At 36.0% G+C, this 17,971-nt stretch overlaps 1 protein-coding gene across 1 annotated transcript; it reads right to left on the reverse strand.

The window, feature by feature from the left end:
- Positions 1-5,215: 5,215 nt before the first annotated feature.
- LOC143863574 (cytokinin riboside 5'-monophosphate phosphoribohydrolase LOG7) lies at positions 5,216-10,754 on the reverse strand. Its single transcript, XM_077374284.1, has 7 exons — positions 10,521-10,754; positions 9,488-9,585; positions 8,607-8,637; positions 7,721-7,820; positions 7,510-7,580; positions 5,817-5,960; positions 5,216-5,489 (listed from the first exon to the last, which is right to left on the reverse strand). Exons 1-7 carry the CDS (start codon positions 10,626-10,628, stop codon positions 5,394-5,396), a joined length of 648 nt encoding a protein of 215 aa, XP_077230399.1. The 5' UTR covers positions 10,629-10,754; the 3' UTR covers positions 5,216-5,393.
- Positions 10,755-17,971: the final 7,217 nt, after the last annotated feature.

The raw sequence follows: 17,971 nt of genomic DNA on the forward strand, positions 1-17,971 counted from the left end.
TTCTCCATCCTCTCAATAATTGGATTCCATAATGCAGCCAAACGAGATACCCAAGCCTAACGGTAGACCCAAGTAGACAATAGGAAGAGAAGTAATTGAGCAACCCAAAACTTCTGTTAAGCTCTACAAATTGTTGTGATCCAAGCTTTTACCTACGTTTTTATTTGTAGGCCTGAAACCACTTTGAACCATCTCAAGATAATATGGAGGTTAATAATCTGATCCTTGGTTGGCTTTACAAAATATGATCGTGGCTTTACCCAGGCAGCACATGATTAGTACGTTCTGCATGTTTGCTTACAAAGATGGTCATGTTAGAATAGTTCTTTTAAAAGACGCACAGTGACTTTCTCATTGGCCTCTCAATGAAGTAAATGAATGAAGTTAATGAGACGAGTATTTTGACTAATGTTTTTGCAAGAGGAAACATATCAGACACCCATACACTTGGACTGCTTTTAGATTCGGAATCAGGTATTGGGCATCCTATTCCGAATCTCGCTTAAATGGAATGAGAAAAAAATTAAAATTATTTAATTCAAAACAATTATAATAAAATTCCATTCCAACTGGGGTGAAATCAGAATACCACCTCTTGGGGCGGAAACAGATTATGGCACTTTTCCCCTCTGATTCCTCCCGGGTTTTGAATGTCTTGATGCTGGGTCTGCAGCTAGTATTCCTCTACCCACTCCCCCTGCAAACCTTACTTTCAAAGGGTTGAGTGGAGATAGTTCATCAAGCTGTTTCTTAGGGCCAACTTGATACTCTTTCCCAAGGATCCCCAGATGATAGAATCCTAGGAGAGCTGCCCAACATGTGTTATGTGGATGTCATTGGATCCATTCATGTCAATTTTTGGGCCCACATGTGTTATGTAGACATTATTGGATCCATTCATCTGTGTGGGGAACACAAGGTTGATGAGATGATCCTAGACTCTTGACCCAACAAGCCTTGTTTTAATGGATTTGTCCAGAAAAGATAAAACTTTTGATTTTTGTACTCGTTCATCATACGATTGGTTGGTATATTGGTTGCCTAATGATGTTCTACAAAATCAACGGTCTTGATTACACATACAAACCCCTTTTAGAATTGAAAATTTTGATCGTAAGGAATTGCCATGAATGTAATCCAGTAAAAACCCCTTGACTCGACAAGGAACTCGCCTGAGTCGACTCCTTTTTACCTTGGCTGCCCGTTGCAGCACATCCACATTCCGTGTTTTGCCCTACAGAGTCAATAAACTCTTTTGACTCTCCCGAGTTATGACCGCGTCAACCGTATTCTTGGCCGCATCCGCACCGAGTGCCGTGTTCCGAGTTGTATCTGCGTTTTTAAACACTGATGTAATCTAATTTTTAGGAGCTACATGGTGTCATGATTTTTTATGGGAATATTACTTAGAGTAGATTTGACCTCCATCCCTACTAAGTCTGTTGCCTGAAATCAGCCCATTAGCATTCCGGAGATTAAAGAATCTTTTTTTTCTTCAATTAGACTAATCTCAGCTATTAGCGGGAAAGTGAATGCGCTAATTTCGGGCCTACAGGTGGAAGTAGTGGGATAACTTATTCTTTTTTCTTGGGGGAAACAGTGCCACAAACAGCATATAATTCCTCTTTTGATGTTCCATACAAAGACAAAGAACGAAGAACAAAGAAAGAAAAATGTCGGTAGGCATCCAAACCTACTCTTTTCAAATTGATGAACGTTGTTTTTCTCCAATGTTAATTCGCATTCCTCCACAGAAAGAATAAAAACATGAGGAAAGCTATGTCAACAACACGTTGTATAGAGATTAGAACATGCAAAAGGCAAAAGCCATCATATGTTGGTTGAACGTAGACGTTGGGCCGTTTCAGTCTATGACCGTGTTAGTATTTCAAATCACTGATTATTCAACTGTGAAGATTTGGTTCAAATTAGAAATGACTATTCTAATATGGGTTCATCAAACATGCATCATGTACTTAATTATCTTTAGGTGGTGGGGCTCTAAGAGTTTTTTTTTTTTTTTTTATGACGTAGGGTGTCCCACCCCACTTTGTAGAGTGAGACCAATTCCCTCCAGATGCGCACAATCACCCGTAAACCACGCTCATCGGGCAAGCCCAAGGGGATTCGAACTCTCGTCTCTGGGGAGCATACCCAAGACTTTAAGCCAAAGATTGGGCTCTAAGAGTTTTGATAAGCAATGAAAGAAGAATTGCGATAAGCCTTAAAAAAGAGCAGTCTATCTGCCAAAACGATAAAATATTTGCTACCCGAGCGGGCATGCTCATGTAAGAGGCACTTCCCTTGATATTTGATCCAACAACAGCACAGTTTTTAAGAGGTTGCCCATGGATCAAATATCAGGGGCTTTACTTCCTTCGTACTGCTTACACGAGCATGTTCGAGCAGGCTAAAGAGGAAGCGGTGATATTTTCACCCTCCCTGCATTACGCATGCGCCTTCCGTATCACGTGATTTGACGCCAAAAAGTATTAAAGTTGCCCACTTTTCGTCAAATCACGTTGTAAGGGGAGCACACGCGTAATGCAGGGGGAGTGAAAATATCATCTCCCTAGAAATATCCACTTCTCAAATAATAAAACCTAGGTGTACAATAGCCCAAGATCCATAACCCAAAAGAGAAGAAGAAAAATCACACACAAAATGTACTTAATATATATGATGGGATATGCTAGCAACCATCGCAGAAGGCATTTCGTTGATTGGTTGTTACATGTGAGAGCAGCCACCTCAGATGAATTAAATGAATAAGACAAAATCTTCTAAAAAGAGTGAGCCTGTGTGGCTGCTCTCACATGCAACAGCTAACCCATCCGTGAAATGCCTTCTGCTATGGTCATTAGCAAATCCCATATATTGTAGAAGAACAAAACCTACAAGTAGAACAATGAACAGTAGAAAAGAAGAAAGAAAACAAAACGTAGGTGAGCATTCAAACCTAGGTGGGCATTCAAACCTCCACTCTGTTCATATTGACGACTGTTGTCTTTCTCCAATATTAAGTTGCATTCCTCCACAGAAAGAATAAAAGCATGAAGACGATTGCTATGTCAACACGTTGTATAGAGAGATAAGAACATGCAGAAGGCAATAGCCATCATATGGTCGTTGAACTTAGACTATTGGGCAGTGTGAGTATAATTCAAATTACTGAAATCTTCAACGGTGAAGATTGGGTTCGATTTAGAAATGGCTATTCTAATGTGGGTTCCTCTCCAACATGCGTCATGTACTATCTCTATGTGGTGGGGCTCAAGAGTTTTGATAACCAATGAAAGAAGAATTGCGGTATGACTTAAAAAAGCAGTGCACCTACCAAAACAATCATCACTTTTTTAACCATCTTAACAATTTAGTTTTAATGTAATAAAATGGAATATTTTCTAAAATTTGACCACTTTTTAAGGGGCAACCATGGTAGAAATGGGCCAGAGAGCATAATAATTTCTTGTAGAGAATTTTATATGATGGGTGGCCGGGAAAACACGTGAAGTCTAAAAAGGTAGGTACGACCCACTTCATATCATGAACCAAACTGTTCATCTGTTTGGACACAATGTAAATAGGCTGTGCCTCAAAAATCATTTCCATAGGATGATCCTAACACTCCAATCTGAACTGATCTGATCTGAATATGGAGTGCCCCAAATTTCATTTATGGAGTCTTCTACATATCAGAGGGTTAGGATCATCCTATGGAAATGATTTTTGGGGCACAACCTATTTACTACGTTGTGCCCAAACAGATGAACGGTTTGGATCATCATATGGAGTGGGCCGTACCTACTTTTTTAGACTTCACGTGTTTTCACGGCCATCCATCACATAAATTCTCTTTTTTGTATTAGTTTTTTTCCCAAAAAACTTTTCTTTAGGACAACTTTTTGCTAGGAAACTTTTGCACTTCCACAATTTCGTGGGGAATGATAAATTTTTTGAGGATCACTATAAATTAAGGGAAATGATATCGGCCCAACTATGTTTTTATAGTTGCACGGTCCTAGCTTGTCTTTTCTTTTTAATTGGCATGTGAGAGCTTTTTGGGAACGGTAATAACCTTCTGGCAACATTTTAAATACTAAAAGACAAGAGGCTATTGCAGAAATATCAAAACATGGTAACGCTGATATCATTTCTGTAAATTAAAGGTTCTTGTAAATAAAACTTGAATTGTGGTGGTTAAGTCACTTCATTTTATGTGTGATCAAACAATTGAAAGGCATGAAATTTTGGAAAAGTTTTTCTTTTCCAAAAATCCCTGCAATCTAAAGAGGGACTTAGGGCACGTTTGGCATACATGAAAAAAATATTTCATGTAACATTAGTGGGGCCAATTGCGTGAGATGGGTCGAGAGAATGTATAAAACCCAAATTTAATGTAGGGTAACCTTTTCTCACTCTTCTGTCACAATTGGCCCCACATTAATATTCCATGAAAATAATTTTCCATGTTTTCCAAACATGCCCTCACCTTTCATGTCATTTCTGTTGTGGGGTCCAGCCCCATGGTGTGACCCACATCCCACATACCATGTATCCTATTGAAATAGGAAACAAGAGGTTTCCTATTGAAAAAGGGAAAGTTGCGTGAGTGTGGGCTATGTTGACGTTTTGTAAAACGTTAAAAAAAGAAATAGTGAGAATAGAAAGAGAAAAAAGGATGAAGAAAGAGAAGAACAATGGTTCCTTTGTGTTAAGGTTTTAGCTTGGTATCAAAACATAAGGCCTTTCTTAGGGATTCTTCTTCAAGACTTTCAGCACGCCGTTAGACCTTCTCGTTGCATGGAGATTTAGCAAGGATTTGGGTTTTAACTTTCCCGTTGCACGGAGATTTAGCAAGGATTTGGGTTTTTTCGTCTTGAAGATCGAAGTACGTAATTTTGGTGAGAAAGTGGATTTGGTTGTTCGCATCGAGATTACTCTTATTTCTTGTATGGTCTCAAGTTGTGGGTAAAAATCTTGAGACAGAAACATCGTATTACTTATTACAATAGTGGATATTTCATCGGATTCACCCGTGGTTTTCTCTCTAATCTGTCGTGTTCTTTTGTGTGATTGCTCTCATGGGTTTTCTTCAGCCAAAAACCCAACCCAGCAATTTCAAAATTTAAAAATTTCAAGACAGGAAGAAGACAGGGTGGGAGAACAAGTTCTAAATATAACCGTCGATGATTAATTAACTTCTTGATCAACGGGCAAAACAAAGTGTCTATATATTATGTATAGATAGCTGAATGAAATTTTTGTTTCACCCATCAAAAAGAACAAAAAAGAACAAAAAAAGACATGTTTTTTTTTTGTATGTGTTAGGACGGTAAAACATCAACCGTGTATATGTTGGGGCCCCAAAATATGCTAATACAATCCCTCGGTCACAACGTAGCAACACCTGCTTCAGGCACGTAGCTTAGCTGCTCTACCTCCCAAATCAACTTTGAGGTAACCTCATCATACTCTGGTACATATTCCTGAAAAATAAAGGGTAAATAAAAGGTCATGAATATTTACTTAAATAATAGGGCTTTTCTAGCTGGCCCCACATCTGTCATGGGACCCACAAGCTAGATGATGCAAACTTATTATTAATGAAGAACTAACTACTAGATTCATATACTTCAATATTTATTCAAACATAATATTTGCACGATAGTCTTCGTCTATCATTTAAAAATATCATAGGCAAGTCGATTCTTCAAATTAATTAGTTTCCAAGAATTGTAATTGCACTAAAGTCGGCCTCAGTCATGTACTAGATAGAAATTTAAAAAAATGATAATCTTAATTAGTTTTATTACCTCTAGCTCCCTCACTAATTCCTTGGCAGTTGGGGCAGATATGATTATCCTACGAGCAGATGGAGAGATGAAGCCTTCGTCAACGGCCTTATCGATGAAGGATAGCAAGGAATTATAATATCCATCAACGTTCAAAAGACCCACCTGTTAAAAAAATATAGTTCAAAAAGACTTGTAATGCAATCTCTAACATTCTATAAACTAATACAAATACAATAATGAGATGCTTAAAACCTGGGTTTGGCTGCAATAATTCTGATTTTTATAGTAATCCCATGTGGGGTATTCAATTAGAGAAGACAAAAAGAAAACAAGATGCTCTTGCTTGATTTGAGGACTTCCTAATTTAGAAACTCTAAACATTGCAAGTAATCAAATGGGGTCTCTGTTTTTAGTTTTAATTGACTAAAATGAGAAAAGCTGACCAATCGTTGGCCACCATGAGGATATATATTCCTTGCATGCTTGTACAAGCAAGGAATCAAATGCACTCTAGAAAGTTATATTTGACCATCTTTTGTAGACGACTAATCCATTTTTTGGCCAACATGGAAACCTTCCATGGGCGGGATCTTGACTTTGAGGCAAGAGGTGGGAAAAGGAATGGCGTCTACCATGGCAAAGACATGCATTTTTTCACTTTTCTTCTTATTTATTTCTTTACAAAAAAGTTAGTACTCATTCATGGTGACACATTCCATAACTCAATGGGAACATGTGTCTAGTAACCACCATCCCTTGAGTAGTTTGCCACCCAAAGTGAAATTTAGATTTTAATAACCAGCATAAAAAACAGCCTTTTGCATCCTAATTAATCCATCTTAATTTTCATAGGATTCATCAATAAATCTATTATTATGGGGTGCTAAGGGAATATCTTTTCATACTGGCAGAGAATTCTATTGATGAAAACAACAAAGACACGGAAAAATCCCGGCAATCGAAATGGTCAAGCAATAAAATAACGAAGAGCAAAACACAATACAAGAAAATAACACCCAAGGGGAAAGGAAATCACAGACATCCAAAACCGAGCTAGAGCAACCATCCCTTGCTAACCTATTGGCCTCGTAATTAGCCGACCTCCTGACATGGTGATATGAGATAGAGAGGAACCCACCACCCAATCGGATGTTTCATCCATCCATCAAGCAAATCGCCAAATGAGGAGATGAACTACCCTTTATTACATTCAAAGAGTCACTCGTCGATGGAAATATTAACCATTTTAATAATATAATTTCATACATAATCACCTTTATTATTAAAAAGAGACAAGAAAACCCTCAGAGCATTATCATACATAGAGATAGCTTTTCAACAAAGTGATGGTATTAACTATGCCCATTAATTCAGTCAAAAATCAATTATCCATCGTGCATTATAGAAGGATCTATGAATTATTTACAATTTTTATCACTTCGAGGAAATGCACTATCTTTAGTAGTGGTGAACTCATTTTGATTTTTGGGAATTTGGTTGAGCTTTACCTTCAAATCTGCTGCGGTTTAGATTCAATTAGTTTCATTTTTAACACAAGCTTAACCTAACCCAACCCAACCCAAGTTGCACCACTACTCCTTGAGTATAACCAGTAAACAGATTGCGGATGATAGAAAATACACCACAATAATGGTGTGTAGTTTATGCACCTTATCTTACATCTACTAAATGCGGCAAATGATAATTTTACCGGTTTCTTGTGGATTCCCAGCTGTGCCCAAGTTATGACTTCCAGCAGTTCTTCAAGAGTCCCATATCCACCTGATTTATTTTTATTTTTTTACCAAATTCCAGCAGCATATAGACAATAAATTAAGTTGGAAATTTGTATGAATTTATAACTTAGAAAAATGCATACTCAGCAATGAAGGATATTTTGGGTGTGGGCTGAGATTCTATACCAGGTAGAGCAATAAAGGCATCAGCTTGGCGAGCCATCTCTGCTTTCCTTTGATGCATGTCAGATACAGCTCTCACTTCTCCAACAGTCTCTCCAGTTATCTATAACAAGACCATATAATAATATTCAGAAATCTTAAACTTAATGAAATATGTCTATAAAGGTTTTAATTCCAACAGGAGAAATAAAGAGAAGAGAGTCAATTCAACAAATATAATTGATAGAGAAGGAAAAAAAAAAGAAATTATAATACAAGATCACAAATGGGGAATATTTGTTCTTCTTAAATAATTACCCAACCTAATCGTTGTCTACTCTATTTCAAAAAGAAGAAACCAAACTCCACTAGACAAGTACTTTGATTGTTGTCAAGCTCTTTAATGCAATTCATAAACTTTCACAGTTCATGAAAGGCAAAAGCTACCCACTATAGAAACAATGCCTCTCAGTTCACTTTAAACAGCATGTCTATAACCAAATTAAAAAGCCCCACAAAACTCACATCTCTACATATATAGTTTTGAGACAAACCAACAATCCAAGGGCCCCAAAATAAAGAAAAGCAAAATGAATCATAGAAAGCCCAACCCAACATCCTCAAACAAGATTGACATCAATCAAATTCTGTACATTATAACTGCCCCAAAAAAACAAAATATAAAACAAGAGAACATGAAGGCCCAGCCACATCACACTAGGCAGAATCCCATCAATCCTTTCCCCCTTACAGAAACAAATACTGCTATTGACAAGCTGTCCTGTTGCAAAAGGTATAGCAAGCTTTATTGCTCTTAGGTAATGGGCTCTTCTGATTATGGACAGAAAATGCAGCTCATAAAAGGGTAAGTAAAATGAAAAACAAGAATCTTTCAAGTTGTGAACTTCACCTCTCTTGGCATCAATGTCTTGGGAATTACCCTACAAAAACCCAGACACAGTAATATCAGTTAAAGTTCCATGCAATCACATATCTTAGCTACTCAACTGAATGAAAACAATGGCAAGACAATAGAAACTCCATATTTTCTGATAAATAAATAAAGCTCTCATATTTTTTAAAGATAAAAAACAAGGAGAGATGAAACACCCAAATATACATAAAAGATAAACAAAGAAGCAGTCTTTAACCTATCACAACATACACTAGATATTTTACCGACTCAAACCTCAAACTTTCCAATGACCCATTTTTAAAAATATAACATAAACGAAGAAGCAACATAACACCATACACTCTTGCTTAAGATAACCATACTTTATTTTCTACAAGCAGCATCCAGTTGCGTTGGATTTTGAAAATGAGTCCAATAATCAGCTTTTGACTCACAATTGGTTCTCAAAATCCGAAACAAACAGGGCTTAAAATATTTTTAAACAAGAATCAATTCACCAAGCCTATTGGACCCACATGACATACAAAGCCTCTCTACTCGAAAAATAATCATGCCACTAATGAACTAGAACCCATCATATGCTTAATCATCACCGTACACCGCCGCAATACAAGTGCGGATGCTGATCTAGACCGTTCATCGGGTAGTCTCAATATGGATTGGTTAAGACTCAGGAAATCAATGGGTCATCCATATGGAGCCCTCTAAATGAACTATACCACAGATCAGCATCCATATAGCCACATTTTAAGGTTGGTATGGAGTGGGTTGTGGTAATAAGTACATGAGAGAACCAAGAAACATATACTCATTATAAGTTCAACATAATAAAAAAAGAACTCCATTCATTCATATCTTAGAGAGAGAGAACATACCCTAAGACATGGCGCCCACCATCATGAACAGCCTGAGAAACCAGCCCCATTAGTCCCACGCTTCCCCCTCCATACACCAAATCAATCCTTTTCTCCACCTTCAAAAATACATCAAAATGAAAACCACCCACGTGACGTGTCACAAAGATCCAGCACAAAACTAGTTAGCTTCTTTATTATAATAGATGAACCTATTAATATGGTTATTTAGAAATTATTAAGAAGACCTTGCTTAAACACTAGGATAGTTGTAATCTCGTAGAACCCCAAAACCCTAGAATTTCTCTTGGGTGCCCAAGAAAACATGCTAATGAGTCATGATACTAAGGTAGCACGTTTGTTCCCTAGGGAAAAGCATGTTTTTTTTTTTTTTAATAATTATTTTGTTTGAAAACAAGATCATGCAATAAGGCTGGCCAAGTGACAGGCAGATTACAGCTAGCCATGGCTCATGCCAAAAAACCTAATTCACCAATAATAATCCCACGTTCAAAGCTTGTTTGTTACAATGCCAACACATCAAAAAATAGGGAAAATGAAGAGAGAAAAATAAGGAAAAGGAAAAATGGTAGAACAAATGAAGAGTCTTTCATGTGAGGAGAGGGAGAGAAGAAGTGGGCATTAGATTGCACTTGTCAAAACCCACAAACTCCCTCCAATAATGGATCCATAATAAGACAAAAAGGAATGAACATTTTGTGTCACACAGTCAAAATGAAAAGACCAATGAGTTTCTCTTGTTACTTTCCTTTTTCCATACATAAAATCAAAAGTTTCAGAACCAATCTAACAAATCCAATACACCAAAAACCCATTTCAAGATGGAAATGATCCCAAACCTTGTAAATAATGGAAATGAGTCACATCTTTGAATCATCAAAACTCTTGTCTTAGGATTTAATTTGGAACTAATCAATGATTTTCATGGTTGATTTGAATCAAACATTTGTTGGCTTTTAAAAAAAAATAAAAATAAACAACTTATAGAAAACTCAGACTCAAATCAAATTTAAAAAAAAAAAAGTACTCATACCAATTCGTTTCCCAACTGCACTGCAGCTTCTTGATAGCTTACTTTCTTCCCTGGGCTGCTACCACAGAAGACACAAATCCTTTTGAATCTTGATTTCATATCCTCCATTTGTTTCTCTGGAATCCTAGTTCTTCTCTCTTCAAAAGAGGGTAACTACTCTAGAAGAGGAATAGAAGGGTCTTTATATATAAAACTCAAAACTCCACTTCCCACTTTCCACAACCTATGGAAATAAAAAAAACATAAGGAAAATTATATACAAAACACAATCCGAGTCGTGTATGTATGTATGTATGTATGTATCTTGTGTTAGAGTATGAGCTTGGAATAAAAAAATTAATCAATTTGGATAGTCCATAGATAGAAATGATGGGACCATCTGACTCGATGTGGGTCCCACCTTAATTTCATTTATTACAAGGACTTCTTGCTAATTTTCATTTTGTAAATTCCCACGCGGCTCACGTGTGAACTCATTTGTTCTTGGAACGTCAATGGCGGTTGCACGGACCTTTTTTGCTAATTATTTTTTATTTTTTGTGAAATTACTAAAACGCCCGTTAGAATTATAATACTACACTTTTCAACATTATTCCAGTTATGAACTCTCATGGTTATTATCAGCCATTTTAGGGGTGTTTTCGTCTATTACCAATTAGCAGATTCCACCTAGAGAATGAGATGAGTGAGTAGGGGAATTGAATCGCCCGATTTGACCCACAATTCATTTGGTACCTCTCCTCCTATTTCACCCGGGGAAATGATATCAGGACAACCATATTTTGATAAGTGCACAAACTCAGCTTGTCTTTTCTTTTCTAATCGGCTTGTGAAAGCTTTTTGGGTAGTGTAATAATCTCTTACGGCTCTTTAAATAATAAAAGACAATACGGGTTAGTGTAATTATTAAAAAATGGTTGTGTTCTTATCATTTCCCTTTCACCCTTTGTTTGTGGAAGACAAAAAGAGAATTCTAAATCAAGTCTTTTTAATTTCCCTAACTTGATCCATCGTAGTATCTCTCACAACGTATCTCTTATAAATTCAATAAATTAAAGAATGTCTAATAAAATTTTAATAGAATATTGAAGCATGAGAAAAGCTCTTATTTAATTTGAGCTCACTAATTACAATCAAAACTTTGAGTTGGCTTGAACATTCTTTAAATGCCCAATTGTTTAATAAATTCTATCACACTTATTTTATAAATTAGCTTGATTATTCAAAGATTCATAAATCATGATAAGAGGATCAATGCCATCTTCTATAAACAAAATTGTTGTTTGAAACCTATATATTCAAAAGATTGAGAAAAGGTGAAGCTGTGCTAGACCTTCTCATGCTGTCTTAAAACTTAACCCTGATGTTTTTTTCTGGATTAGGGAAAAGGGCATATGTGGTGATTCTTACGATAGAGAAATTATATGGCGTAAGGGCTTACAACAATAAGGCCTTTGTAAGGTGGAAGTACCACCCTTGACATTTGATCCAACAGCAGCTCCTCAAAAAGCCCAAAAAGTGAGCTGCGGTTGGATCAAATATCAAGGGCGGTATGCCGTATTGTTGTAAGCCCTTACACCATATAAAATCTCAACCCTATTCAATTTTTACGTAGAGACTTCATTTTATGATAATATTCGTCTAAATTAACCGATAATCATATCATTTTTACGTAGAGACTTCATTTTATGATAATATTAGTCTAAATTAACCAATAATCATACCATTTTCTTCTAAATCGTGAAAAGGAAAAATTTTCTCATCAGAAATATATTTCTTGCAATCCAAACAGGGCCTTAATGACAAAACAAATGTGGCTAATTTACTCACACTTAATGCAAAAGCAAAGGTCTCACCTCCATCCCATTTTTTTTAGAAGGCCTAGAAATCAGCCTTTTACATGTGTTCTAGTTAGATTAATATCAGCCCTCCACAAAAATGTGAAAGACATTAATCTCACTAAAACATGTCTTTTATCTCAGCCCTATACATTAAAGTGAAAAGATAATTTGTGGGGAGCGCACTTACTAGAGGGACCGAGGTGAAACAAAGAAGCTTTTTAATTATTTATGGCCAACCTTTTCAAATGCGTCAACTCGCCCGAGTCTAAAGTTGGAGGCCAAACCGAGTCTAATAGAGTCGTGTCAAAAGAGGCTTCTTTTTAATACACGCTGAACGTTGGTTGTTTTTCTTCTTCTTTAGCTGAAAATGACTGTTTTTTTTTGGCTTTTCTTTTCTTCATTATTTCGGTGTAGGCTGTCAAAGCTCTTAATTATTAGTTCTAAAGTGGCGGCAAATTTTTAGGAAGGGATTCATATCAAAAACACTGAAAAGAGATAAAGACAAGCCACCTTTTTTCTTTATCTGCCATTTCTCTTTTCATATTTTTAGAATGTTTACTGATATTGGCACTACAATGTTTTGATAATTGCACTAACTAATTTGTCATTTTATTATTTAAGCAGTTGCCATATGTTATTTCATGAGATTTTATACTGTGTAAGCTCTAATGACCACACCATAGGATTATCCAAACCATCCATGTGATGGGCCACAATGTAAGTATGTTGAGCCCAAATAATAGTTTCTACAGGATGATCCCAACCCTTCGGTCTAATGAGGAACTGGATATTATGGAAAACTCTATAGATCAGAGGGCTAGGATCATCCTATGGAAATGATTTTTGGGGCACAACCTACTTATGTTCATGGTTTAAAATTTCGACCGAAATCCGAAGAGGGCTAGGATCATCCTATGGAAATGATTTTTGGGGCACAACTTACTTACATTCATGGTTTAAAATTTCGACCGAAATTTCGGATTTCGGAGACCGACACCGAAATCAATAAAAACCAAAACGGTCATTTATTTCTGCCGAAATTTGCCCCAAAAAATCTATTTTTTAATATTAATTTAATATTTCACCGAAATTTGGACTGAAATTACCGAAACTTTGGCTGAAATTTCGGTAATTTCGGTAAAAATTTAATATTGAATAAAATATTAATTTCGGGTTTTGTACCAGATTTCGACCGAAATTTCAAAATTTCGGTCAAAATTTCAAGGTCTGAAACCGGTACCGAAACTGAAATTTTAAACGTTGCCTACGTTGTGGCCCATCACATGGACAGTGTGGATCATCCTATGGTGCGGTCCCTACAACACTTTTTAAAAAATACAGGACTATAACTATAAGGGCTTAGACCGTATAAAATCTCATTATTACAGTTCCCCAAAAGATCTCATAAGCCGATTCAAAAAAGAAAAGACAAGATAAGTTTGTGCAATTATTAAAACATGGTAGTGCAAAAATCTGTACCTCTTTGCTATTATTTCAGTGAAGCGACAAAGTAAGACGCGGAAGACAACTTAAATTCAACCTCATACATTTAGCCATCTGTCATGCTTTTATGCATTGAAATGACGAATATACCCTTACCGTTCGAGAAACCTTTGATCTGAACCCTTTGATAAATAACTGGTTTGTAGTGGGTACCCGCCCGATCTGGGCTGCCACGTGGATGAACCGTAGCCGATAAATGTGCTGATTAGAAGATCCCTATTGTCCGATTAGTAGATCATGGCCATCCTTATTGTAATCACTCCTTTCTCATCATCCCAATTCTAATTTAACAAGAATAATATGATATCTGCCCACATATCCACGAAGTACACATTGATTTAATTACTGCTAAAACATTTTTAGTAAGGAAAATGCTATCAGCACTACTGTATTTTGATGAGCACTCCTCACTTTATTAAAAGTACGGTATGGCTCCAACCATAGGATGATCCAAACCGTCCATTAGATAGGCCACAGCCTAAATAGGTTGTGCCTCAAAAATCATTTCCATAGGTTGATCCTAACCCTCCGATCTAAATGTTAGAAGGTTGATCCTAATACTTTGTAGATCGGAGGGTTAGGATCAACCTATGGAAATAACTTTTGGGGCACTGCCTATTTAGGCTGTGGCCCATCTAATGGACGGTTTGGATCATCTTATGGTGTGGGCCATACCGTACTTATAATAAAGTGAGGAGTGTCCTCATCAAAACACAGTAGTGCTGATAACATTTCCCTTTTAGTAATTAATTAGAGGTGATGTTATGCAAAGCTAGCTTAATGTATGACATGAAAAAACCGCAAGCCAAACTATGATTTTAAAACATCTCTAGCTCAAAAGGACGATAAAAAATGTCAAAAAGAATGATAATGATAAAAATTTGAGTGAAAAATATGGGATTAGATAAAACTTCTAAAAAAATGTAGATATAGGAGGAATGATAGATACAAGGGAGCCCTTGCATAAAGAGCAGCAAAATGGCTCTTGATTGGATCCACGTCATCAAATGTAACTGATTTTACGTTTTCAATTGATTTTAAAATGTAACTGAAAATGACGTGGATCCAATGAAAGGCCCTTTTGCTGCTCTTTATGCAAGGGCTCCCTTGTATCTATCATTGCTCGTAGATATAGATATACAAAATTGTAAACAAATTCTAAAATCTAAAATAACAATCTATGATTATCAAATCTTTGTCATGTCAAACTTACTATATTATATATAGTAAATAATAATTTGTAAGAGTGAAGAAAGTGCTATAAATTTTTAACATGGCTAGAAAGGGCTCAACGTATATAATTGAATTAACATTAAATTAGATAATACAGCAATATTTTATTTTTTAACACCCAACACTATACCTCCTTTCAGTACATCTTAGATGTCATTGAAGACATAAGGGTGAGTTTTAAAACCCCACTCCCTCCCCCTATATTTCCCAATTTGAATTGCTGTGTTTGGTTCGTTTGGGTGTTTGGAATTTCGGTTGAATAAGGAGTCAAAGGGGATCGGGGTGGAATGTCAGTCAATGGGAATTTGGGTAGTGTCATACAAATGTGTTGTTTGGTTGTAATGATTATGTTTGGAATTTAGGTGGTAAAATAGTTGGTAGAAGCATTCCAGAAAAAAAAAAAAAACTTCAATTTTGTTGTTTACAATTCGGCTCCCATTTGCATTCCACGTCAGCAGACAGAGTTCCGACAATCCCAGTAGTCAAAAAAGCTTTTGGACGGAAAAAAGCAAACAAACGCATAAACCCCGTTCAATGCTTCAAAACAATCAATCTAAAGGAATATAAGAACCATAATAGAGCAAAAGGCTTAGAAGAAATTAAACATTAACGGATCTGAATGGTTTTATGAATAAAATTGAGTTTTTTTTTTTTTTAATTTAAGTATTAAATTTTAATAACTATAAAAATTATTAAACCAATTCAATGACACGTTTCTATAAAACATGTTCAAAACTTTTATTTTGAAAAAAAATGGAAGGCTTTACTATAATCTGTCTGACCATTACAAAACTTAGAGCCTTACCAATATAATTGTTTTTATCTTCATTTTATGCAATACGTTGAGACAGAGACTTCTGACCTTGTCTCTGCTATTGATGATGAGAAAGCAGATGAAGAACCTCTAGTTCAAAAAATGTTACCAGTTGGTGAAGCTTATCCACATACATATGCAAAGAGTCGATTGCTTCTCTAGTAATGAAGATTCATTGAACGAAAATTAGATCACAACACATGGAATGTTATTGGAAGACAACTTAATGTTGGAACCATTATCTCAATTCTTGTATCACCATACTGAGTCTCAATGATTATATGCACCAATCAAGGATTTATATGACTGCCAATATTTTTGCACCATTATTCTATTCTCTTTGTTCCTTTAGGACCATCTTGGTTCTGTTTATACATCTATATATCTGTTTATATATATATATATATATATATATATATATTCTGTTGCCCTTTTCAAAAAAAAAAAGATAAAAATTGTTTCATTGAAAAGGAGAACAAAATTACATGAAGAAGTTGCCCAGACTCGTACCGCGGAAGAGAAATAAATAAATAAATTCTTCTTGTCCAAAGACATGCCTCGAACTCTAAAAATGAACCCAATATTCCTTATTAATTCCTATAAATATGCATACATGTATTCACATTTTTCAAGTCTCTCTCTCTCTCCCTCTCTCTCGTCAAGGCAACATAATATGTGTTCACATGACTGCCAGGCTGTTTGAGTGCACATCCTAGGAGCGAAGTCGTTGTATCCTGGAGGTATATGCTATATATTGGAGAACCCATCTACACCGTCGATTCATCAAATGTGAGGGCAGTATTTGGCAAAAGAACAACGGATTTAGATTTGGGCATCGACTCAATCAATAAATCCATTCCTTCTATACTACTAATTATTTTTATCGTTTATGATTAGATTACATGTTGGTTATTCTATTATTTCCCTAATATTTGTATAGACATATTTATGAGTGTTTTGAGTTCTGATTCACACAAAAAGGGGAAGGCCTTTGTTGGCCCCATCTGTTTGGATCGATTATGCAGTGTTGTGAATGAAAGAGCAAGCTAAAGCAGCTTGGGAGATACACGACCAAAAGGGCCTGCAGAGCTCCACCAAAATACAGATGTAAAACCAAAATAGAATGACTTTTAATTGTATCAAAACACACAAGGGACTGGTATTCTTTTCCCTTTTCACTTAAAATTTCTGCATTCCTTCCTTGAACTTCTACCTTTGAAGCTTATCTTTGGAGCTTCTCTGTAAGCTTACAATCTCTGCACTAACCCTCATGAGTCCTCTAGGTATCCTAAGCAACATCATAGGAACTCCTTTTTGAGCATTTGATAATATTCTAGCCTAGACACTGAGAACTTTAAAAAACATAAAATAACTTACATTTTATATAAATAACAACTATGCTAGAAGACTACGAAGACTTTCAACAAAATCAGAAGCTTTGATCTTGATTTACAATTTTCAACAGCCTTAGCCTCCTACTATAGAGTTGAAAGAGCTTCAAAATTTTTTTTTTGAAAAGGGCAACAGAATATATATATATATATATATATATATATATGTGTGTGTGTGTGTGTGTGTAAAAACAGAACCGAGGTGGTCCTGAAGGAACAAAGATAATACAAAGATAGCAGTACAATAATTCAAGGAGGTAGATAGTCAAAGCACTCAAATTGTATGAACCAATCATGAGGATAGGTCTTAATCCTAATCGATCTAATCCTTCCTCGCTTAGAGGCCCGCATATTCCGGTTGGACATGTCAACAAGAGTTAATTCTCCTTCCCACGAGGTGTGAAGGTCATGTGATAATGTGTTCCGTATATGGGCATATCAAAAGGCAGAGTGGTCTACATTTTAGTGAGCATCTAGGCCAGGATGCCTCGTTGATGATATGGATATGAGACTAAAACTACACGCTGATCCGTTTGGTTGGAAGATTTGTTTTTCTACCCGACAGTTCAAGCAACCAAACAAAAAATCATAGTCTGGTTAGCTAAACATGGGATTTTTATTCTACCAGGATAGGGAGGTTTTTGTTCCACAAAAATCCCAGAACCAAAA

This window comes from Tasmannia lanceolata, unplaced genomic scaffold (assembly GCF_043159265.1).
Source record: "Tasmannia lanceolata isolate RefF3 unplaced genomic scaffold, GAP_Taslan_0.1 ptg000044l, whole genome shotgun sequence".
Classification (NCBI taxonomy): Eukaryota; Viridiplantae; Streptophyta; class Magnoliopsida; order Canellales; family Winteraceae; genus Tasmannia; species Tasmannia lanceolata.